General features: G+C 35.9%; 1 protein-coding gene across 1 annotated transcript in view; it reads right to left on the reverse strand.

Annotated features, from left to right (window-relative positions):
* The window catches only part of LOC139116297 (glycine receptor subunit alpha-3-like), a 199,300-nt gene extending 189,764 nt beyond the window's left edge, over positions 1-9,536 (reverse strand). Inside the window, exon 1 of the mRNA XM_070678921.1 lies at positions 9,164-9,536. Within this exon, the coding sequence (XP_070535022.1) occupies positions 9,164-9,222 (59 nt within the window). The 5' untranslated portion in view covers positions 9,223-9,536. The remainder of the gene's footprint in view (positions 1-9,163) is intronic.
* Positions 9,537-9,901: the final 365 nt, after the last annotated feature.

Consider the following 9,901-nt stretch of genomic DNA (forward strand, 5'->3'; position numbering starts at 1 on the left):
ATGTTGAAAACGATACTTGGTGGACATATCGATGGCAATACAGTTACCATCTGGCTCGTGTCCTCGTTTGAAATGACCTTTCACTTCACTCACCTTGCTTCGTTTGGAAACTGCTTTACTTGAACTTTAATACTATTCGGATTATTTCGTCTCTCAATGAAGTTATTGCACTCCTTCTTCAATATACTAGCTCAGTATCTCCGAGTCCCAAATACTGACTGAATGTTGAAAGTGTTTAATTTTTCTGGCGCAGCTAAATGTACCAGTTGCAAATGTGTAATTTGCATACACAATTAACTGATAATGGCCACGTACATGTTTAAAACACCCGATGAAAAATACCAATCAAGCAACCCTAATATTGGAAAGTGCGTAATTGGTGCCACGTAATGTATTTTTTCACCTTGAATTATGGTGGTACAAAAACATAATGCATATTTTTACTTTTACTTCATACGTCAAATATGCACAAAACATGTCTCTTAATTTGGACATTGTCAATAAAAGTGTATACATATCGTGGCTATTGATGAATCAAGGTCAGTTAACATACTGCAGTGAAGAGAGTGAAACAGAAATGAGGTACATACTGGAGACTTCTAACAACGTACCAATGATGACTTAAAATGCGTCGGGGAATTTAGACTCTTGGAGACAAACTCAGCGATTAAGCTTAATTCTTGAGAAAAGTCGTTGTACACCCTTGACATACTACAAAGTGTCAGAAATTCACATCAAAGGCGCCTAGGCAAACATCGTTTTGTCTTCCTCGTTCTACGACTATGCCCTAGAGACGCATTATCCCACCAAAATACTTTTGCATCAATAATTTACAATTGGGGTGTGCAGTAGACTACTGATAAGTGCGATCAACACGGACAAAACATCAACTCAGTCGATACAGTCGTGTTAATGCTCATCATGGACACCTATACTTATCGTCCTTGTCGCTGCTTGATGTCTGTTGTTTTAATGCCTTCAGTGTAATAACGCGAGGAAGTGTTACAAAATTTAACAAGATTTGTGTTGAAAGAAGAAGTCACATCGTCATGTCTGTGTCATTTGGTTAAGGGTACTGAAAATGAGTGTCACGGCCTTCAACACATCTCACGCTTTACCAATTAAAATCACGAAAACGGCTATGGTTTCTGAGGTAATAGCGTACTTCATCCTCCAAAGTGTCAATAGACAGATGGTGTTCCTGTGCTCACCTCATTATAATTAGAATGAGCGATATTCAACGAGATTTGCTATCGTTCTTTTGCGCTAGGGTTTTTTAAGGTAATATGTACCTCGAAAGTGAAGGACTTAAACTTAACTTTCAATCATTCTCTTTCAAAATCAAGAATAAAAATAGGGGGTCACCGTGCAAATTTGGTAGTAGAGAAACAAATTACCCAAGATTTACCGATATTCGAAATTCAAAATGGCCGCCATCCCTGTGTTAACTTTATGGAGAAAAATGAAAATTTTCGAATTTCGAAAAACTAAGCCGGTGAAAAGTTTTCTTTCACCAAGCGCTTTAAAATGAACCCCCACATGTGGTATATCAGAAGAGAATTGTAAAAGTTTGAGAGTCCGAATTTATGTCCCTGAGGTGCGTTCTACCTTAAACTCATACACGAGGGAGACAGGACGTTAACCCTTTGAGTGCTGTAATTTTTCCTACCAAAATTTTAGTTCAACATTTTACCAATTTTTATGAATTTTTCTGTAATTTTTTTGATAATTTTGAACCAAATGGACATGACTTCATCGGCTGCAATTTTTTATCAAAATTTTGAAAAATTTGAAAACAAATTGACTAGGATATTTTTTATAGGTGACAAAAATTTACTTTGGCGCTCAAAGGGTTAATCTCAAATAAGGACTTACCACATGGGATGTTACTCACTGTTTTCTCAAAATCAAGTTTTGATTGTTTTAGAAAGATATGTATTTGTTTCAAAGACCCGAAGTCCATATTAATAGTATATATTAACGTTAGTTTGAGTCCATCTGTTCACTAGTCTACATATATTACAGTGTTTTAATAGTTCAGAGTGAATAGATTATACTAATAAATTAAAGTTAAGTTAAAGTATAATATTAGTAGTCAACTTGGACTCTGGATTCTTGACTTTCTAACAAATAGATCACAAAGGGTTTTTGTCAATTGTCCCATGTTCCCTTTGATACAAACAATTACCAGTTCTCCTCAGGGTTGCGTTCTGTCGTTTTTGTTGTAAATCCTTTTACTGATGATTGTAGAAGTACACATGAAAGTAGCCATCTTGTAAAGTTTGCTGACGACAGTGCTCTGCTTTCACTATTACAGGGATCAGAATGTCATCATGGTCCCGCTCTTGGCGAGTTTGTTGATTGGTGTGATAATTCTTATCTAAACTTAAATTTTAAGAAAACTAAGGATATGATAATCGATTTTAGACTGCAAGAACGTATTCCTCCGACAACCATTGTTCACGATCAAGAAGTTGAAATAATCTCTTAGTATACCTACCTTGGTTTCATACTTGATAACTAATTAAAATGGGATTTAAACACCGATGCTATCTTGAAGAAAGGGCAACGTTCTTTGTATTTTTGAAGGAAACTGCGTTCATTCATGGTTGATAGAAATCTTATTCCTTTTTATAAAACTTACATTGAAAGCATTATTTCATTCTCGTTCATCTGTTGGTTTCAAAATCTGACAGTTAAAAGTAAAAGTTCACTTGTTGTGGATAGAGGGACTGTGCTTGATAGAATTGTCTCACTTGGCTCACAATTAATTGGAATATCCCAGAGAAGTCTGTCAACATTTAAAGATCAGCAAGTACTAAGGAAAGCCCGCTCAAGTGTTTTATCTAGTAACCATATTTTATCGACAGATTCGACATACTTCCCTCTGGTTGGTGTTTTAGATGCCCGGCTTGCAGATAAAACCGGCGCAAGTTGTCAGTCATTCCCACCGCTGTGCCGCTTTTAAATGATTCGTAATCTGTTTTGTGTGATTGTTTTTGATAGCGTTCTGTGTTCATGTACTTTTTTGTACGCTTTTGATATTTTGATGGATTGCACTCGAGTCACACTTTTTAAATGCCCATCTTTGGGATAAATAAAGTTCTATTGAATTGAAATGAATTGAATTGAATTGAATTGACTTGAATCGAATTGACATGAATTGAATATTGCGATATCCTTTTCCCTTGAAGGTTTTGTAAAGAGAACTTTTTGCTGGAAGTTGTAATAAAAAGTTGAAATAGCAATTCACTTGGTAACACGTCAAAGTTCATTGGACTATTACTAGTTCGCGTCTTGCTCAAACGTTTTCGATGCTCTTCTGAAATTATCACAATTTCTTGCCACAGTTGTTTTCCTATAGAATAAACAACAGTGTAGAACTCTTCGTCAAGGTTGAAAAACCTTGAACGTTGTAAATAGATACATTACAGCTGTGGCCCGCATTTAGCGAATGTCAGTAAATCCGTGGCATTTTCAGGCCAACCGAATTTTCATGTCGAAATCGAAGAAGCAATTCTGAAATATCGTCATATTTCTTTCCGTGATTTTCGTTATAGGGTTTGCATATCCAACATTTGATTTTACATGTAATGCCGTGCATTACGCGGCCAGTTTATTTTTGATGATGATATTGGAGAACTAAACGCGTATTGGCTCAAAATCAGTACCATATGCATTGTTCGCATGAAATAAGTGAGAAGATGCAGAGACCATCGCTTTCAAATGTGCTTGGAATAAATCGAATATCGAAATTTGGTGTAGAACAGGAAGTTCCATTTGTCAAATTTTCATTTTTAATGTTGACCTTGATGTGGCGTCACAAGTCGGACAGCTATGCCAAACATAATAAGCTTTACATTAAATGAACGTTTCAGTTCGGCATATTTGTTTAATTATAAACGTGTTACTCTGCTTTGTTTCCGAAACAGAGACGGTACATGGTCACCGTGCCCCTCCCAATAGAGCCGTTATGGAGTTGCGTGTGACAGAGTGGTGTAGGCCTATATATATATATATATATATATATTATATATATATATTATATATATATATATATATATATATATATATATATATATATATATAATATATATATATATATATATATATATATATATATATATATATATACACAAAATGTATACAATGTGCCCTCCCGGTTATCACCATAATGGCTTTATGGCAACCTCTGAACTTGGGCACAGAGAGTATATATATATATATATATATATATATATATATATATATATATATATATATATATATATATATATATATATATATATATATATATATATACCATATCATATTATATTATAAGTTAGGTTTCTGTTCTGTATAAGTTAGGTTTCTGTTTTCACACATTTCTGCGATGTAGATGGGTATCTCATATTGAATTTAATGATTTCGTTATCAGACGATATCATATATTTCAGATTGTGTATTCTATGTCATAATATATGATTAATTTACAAATTAAATATGTATTTGGGAGTAAAACAGGGGCCTAACATCATTGTGAAAGCGATTAATATCTTTCACTCGAAGTTAGACTTGGCGTCAATGCAATTTTAACAGGAGTAGATATAAAATGTATTCCATCAAAAAAGTTCACAATAAGAACGTGACGTGAAAGCACAATGAACGGACGTCGCAAAACATTTAATAAATTCCTCTTTCCGAGAAAATTGCTTTGTAGTCAAATATGGAACGATATGTTAATGTATGGAATAAGGAGTGACCGTCAGAGTGGAGAGCTAAGACTTAATACTTTCTGCTGACAGCATTGTTCTAAAATTTGATTTATACTGAGTGCAGCTGTGTTGATACTGTTCATCCGAAATAGAATGAAGCTATGGTGGCATTATCCCTTCGATAACAGGCCATGAATACAGCTAGTGTTCGGTTTTGGGTTCAGCAATTCTAAGAACGACGTTACTTTGGTTTAGCTTTGCTGGAATTAAAATTTCGGACCTTTGAAGTGGTTTGGTCATTAATAGACAAAGTCCAACTACATTATAAGGGTTATAGACTTAGTGCCATAAATATTAGAATGAACGTTGTTCAATTCGATTTTTGTGGATAACATCTACTATAATGTCGGCCTGCCCCATGTACGATTTTATAAGACTTTCATATCTGGGCTTTAATCAGCGATAGTAAATCATACTGACTTGTATGTACATTCTCACAAAACGGAGATTGAAATCGATCACTCAAAAAGGTAAACATCATTTCTACTTTCTCTCGTAAGTGTTCGAAGACATAGACATGCAATCGTTTAACACATATACCCTACTTGAATATTTTAGTATTTCCACTACATTGTCCAATAATTCTTTATTATCGAAATGAGCCCCCCCCCCCCAACTAAACTAGGTATATTTTATATTTATCGTACCACTGAAGTTGTTCCTAACGTTAAATTCTGATTTTAACGTACTTTAGTTTATTGTTTTCGGAAAATTGATAAAAGACAACAAACAGATTCAATTCACAGCGCCGTCACTTGACTGGTGACGGATAATTCTACATGAATTCAGTTGTATGGTAAAAGATCCTGTACTACGATGATCTCACCCAAAACGATTAAGATCGTCGTGAAGTGCGTAACGCCATCTTTGTGTTTCGTTTGTACCTTTTCAAATACGAAACCGACATCATTTCTTCCATATGTCTGTTTCTTGTCGTCAGAGGCGTTGAAAACAGAAACGAAGTTAAAGACCTTCATTCTAGTATTCTGACTTAATGCTGCGATTTTATTAAGCTTAAAAGGCGCAAATGGGAGGAGAGATAACAAAAGCGCGCAAAAAAATGTTGTTGACATGGGAATGATACCGTATACTTGGCTGCTATCAACACACCGAGAGCACGCAGCAACATTTTAACATAGAATCCGCTGTTCAATTTATTGATTATTCATTTTTTTCCTCATTCATTTTTAACTCGCTTATTTTCAATTGGCGATGAGATGAAAGTTCGTCCTTCACATACAACGTTTTAGGTTAATTGCCACAGACACAATGTAGGGTTGAACCAATTCTTTTCTTTCACTGTACTCCTGCCGTGTGCATCCATCACTATTGACGCCACGTTAATTGTTATAGTTATTTCCACACCTAATTTGTGAAAATTTATCATTAAATTCTGTACAGCCATCTGGCTGAGTGTTAGATTATCGTTAGGCGTAGCTTCTTCACTTCTTTGAAAGGCTAACTGACATTCTCCTTGATTAATAGGAAGCTTATCACGTATCCCACGAGCCATCACTTCCATACATAGCTCCCTTAGTATATTGAAGTGCAAGATAAAACTTTACGAAATTCACGTCTTCTTATACTACCTCTTGTATTTGGAACTTTGATTTCAAAATTATTGGTTTTACAATTTGTCCCCTTAAAATTCAAATGTGCATTACAGGACATGTAGAGACTTAAGACTCGGTTATTCGCGGACGAATTCATGCGCCAATAACGCACAATATACATAGCCTTGAGAAATCAGTAAAACGATACTTCTATCGTTGAGTACCAAATCATTCACAATGCCAAGAGCAGTGAGTACGTATATCCCGTACGATATTAGACCAATTAGCATCGAATCCTGTTCGATGCATATGAACACTATAAGTGCCGTATCTCATAAGAGTGTAGCTCACTTTCAGTAACACCATCACTCTGTCGATAACACAAAGGCGTAAAGGGCATTAATTACTCCCAATTACAGCTGTCATGGTACAAAAATACATTTACTATATCGAAGGTTTAATCGCTTATAACATCCATCACTATAAAATGTATTTGTGTGTGTGCGTGCGTGCGTACGTGCATGCGTGCTTGCGTGTGTGTGTGCGCGCGCGCGTGCATGCCTGCATGCATGTATGTATGTATGTATGTATGTATGTATGTATGTATGTATGTATGTATGTATGTATGTATGTATGTATGTATGTATGTATGTATGTATGTATGTATGTATGTATGTATGTATGTGTCTGTCTGTCTGTCTGTCTGTCTGTCTGTCTGCATGCATGCAAGCATGCATGCATGCATGCATGCATGCTTGCATGCATGTATGCATGTATGTATGTATGTATGTATGTATGTATGTATGTATGTATGTATGTATGTATGTATGTATGTGTGTATGTATGTATGTATGTATATATGTATGTGTGTCTTGCTTTGTGTTTTGCTTAAGTATCACCTTTCATTGAGATCAAAGGGACTGTTGAAACGAAATAGGATGAATGGTAAATGAAACGATAATTGCTCTTACACTAGGCAGTGACGAACTGATGTGGACATAATATTTAAAATTTTATTGCTCTTGACCCGTGCTTTTTGTCATCATTTTCATATATAGCACCATTCAATTGAAACAGTTTGAAGGAATCTAATTAATATAGTCTTGTGGTTTGTGAACAAGAAACGCATATGCTATTAATTTACTTGTAATCAATTTATGTCATTAGGCCTGGTGAGCCTGCCACGTTCAGTATCAATTAAAGTAATGATACGACTTTATATCGATGACTTTAAGGATCCCTTTTAAATGCCCATACTCATCAAACCCATACAGCGTGTTTATAATTATTTACTTTGTGGGAAAATTGTCTGCATGATACAAACTTCTTTTTCAACACTTTTGTTGATGTTGAACACACAAAATTTGACCTATTAAAAATTTGCCTAAGCCGCTTTACATGCAAATTATTGAGTTTTTCAGATTGTATGCTTGTCAATGCAGGTGATCCGTGAAATCGTATTGTATGAGACAAACATATTCCATGTTGTTGCAATTACTCTATTAGTCTAATTAAAGTGGTCTGGGCGTTATATTGGACACAATTGATGCATGGTGGTTGCCGTGGAATTAATTTTGGCTCGGCGTTGATATCATTCGATTAAAATATAGACATTTTAATTGTCACAAAGACGTCACCACACAGACCATAAAGGAATGTCAATTCAAGTACAATATTGAAGGTTTTTTCGAGAGAATCAACATTCTGTGTCGATGACCTTCCTTCATTAACGAAAATAACTTCAGAATAACAGTAGACACAAGGACAGCGCCAGCCGATTACCTGTTCACTTTAAGTTGGAGTAGGTGAACTCTCTGAACAACATAATTCACAAAAAAATCAATTAGAAAATTAACATACGTACATTTCTACACTGCATTCTTACACTACCTGACTAGATGACGCAATGGTAAATGTCCTGGTGACGAATCCGAAGTCATCTCATCGTATTAGAAATCGCGAGTATACGTACAAGCAATGGCTTTGCTTTGAAACTCATTTTCTCATATTTTCCATCACATACTTGCCTAGGCTTGTCGTTAAATATACTATCGTGTTTTCGAAATTCTATGAAAATGAATCATCATTTGTTGCATCGAATCAGTCTTGTTTTGCATTCTATTTATTGGTCTTTAGAAACACATAGAACACAAGGAAATTCATTCAGTTTGAATTCATTCTCCGCCATCTATGTGACAAGATAGTCTTTCGATTTGTGAACAGCTTCTTTGTCAGCAATTCTAGGTTGTATTAATCGCTCCTTATTCAGATATGGCGAGATTATTTTACGCAGCATTTATTTATTCATGAATTGTGTAAGGTGTCTATTGTTCACAAAAATCATTAAATTGCCGTTGTCATCGCGATTGCGCTACGGCAAGTTGAGGAAGGGCCATCTAACGCACATTTGGTTCAAAGTGAACAAAGATGAATTGCACATGTGACCAAGCATCTCTACAGGATGTGTATTGTTATTATGCATCCTAAATATCTCAATATCTAAAGCCTAATTGCACCGTAGTTGTACATGTCAAAGATGTCCGGGTTACACGGTTCTGATAGCGTTTTTCTCTTGTGAAATTTGCAAATTCACAGTCGGTTGAAAAAAGTCCTGAAATATTTTTTTCCTTGAATCGCATCTTTAGGGTTTCCTCGGTACATAAACAAAATAATGATCAGTACATTCATTCAGTATATCGCACAGGCATCGAGCTTTATATCCAGGTGGGTTATCGACAGTTTAGTTTATAATACGCATGTATAGAACATGAAATGTGCTCGGTTCCAGATGAAAATTGGAGACGTTTATCAGTCGCAGACAGTATTTTCATATGTTTGGAATGCGCCACTCACCTGTACATAAGTACAATCAATAACACACATGCCATAACAGATTTCTTTGGGGATTCCATATCAGGTCTTGGCAGACACGAAGAAACAGGTGATGGGTGTTGAATACCTTGTGCCGCTTCTACTGCTGGAGTAGAGTAAATGATGTGCAGTCAATATCGAACCACAATTATGTCAATCCTCGACGGTCTCGTTTGTTTGAATGTAAGAGGGCGCACTATCTGGCTCTTCTTGGTATCTTCCGGATCAAGCTCACAACCCTCTGGCGGGGATGGTTCTGACTTTTTCGAGAGTTCAGGGATCGCTCGGCGTCTGATTGATAACAGATAAGAAGTTCGTCACTCTAGGCATGGACGACTAAGTTAACAACATTTACCTGCAAGATATAATTGAGCGGAAAAGGGCATAGTTTAAAGTTGATGTGCGCATGCACGGGTGATTTAACCGTTTCTTATGTCACAGCAGAGAAATTTATGGTATGTAGTCTATCGCGCATATGGGCGGGCATGAGCAGCAGTCTGATTTTTTATGATTTGCCACACTAAAGCGTTTGAAAATATTCTACAGTGATTTTATTTTAGTTTTTACCCTCATACTTGCCAGTTTTACTCTCCCTAACATGGTACAAAGCGGAGCAGCAAACAACGTAAAACACTCCATGTCTACTCTTTTGTATTCAAATTTGTAGAAGGACAGACGGTAGCTGCAGCTTTCAGGTTTCATGAACGTCCGTTAGACGAC

The sequence above is a fragment of the Ptychodera flava genome, chromosome 17 (genome assembly GCF_041260155.1).
Source record: "Ptychodera flava strain L36383 chromosome 17, AS_Pfla_20210202, whole genome shotgun sequence".
NCBI classification, from domain to species: Eukaryota; Metazoa; Hemichordata; class Enteropneusta; family Ptychoderidae; genus Ptychodera; species Ptychodera flava.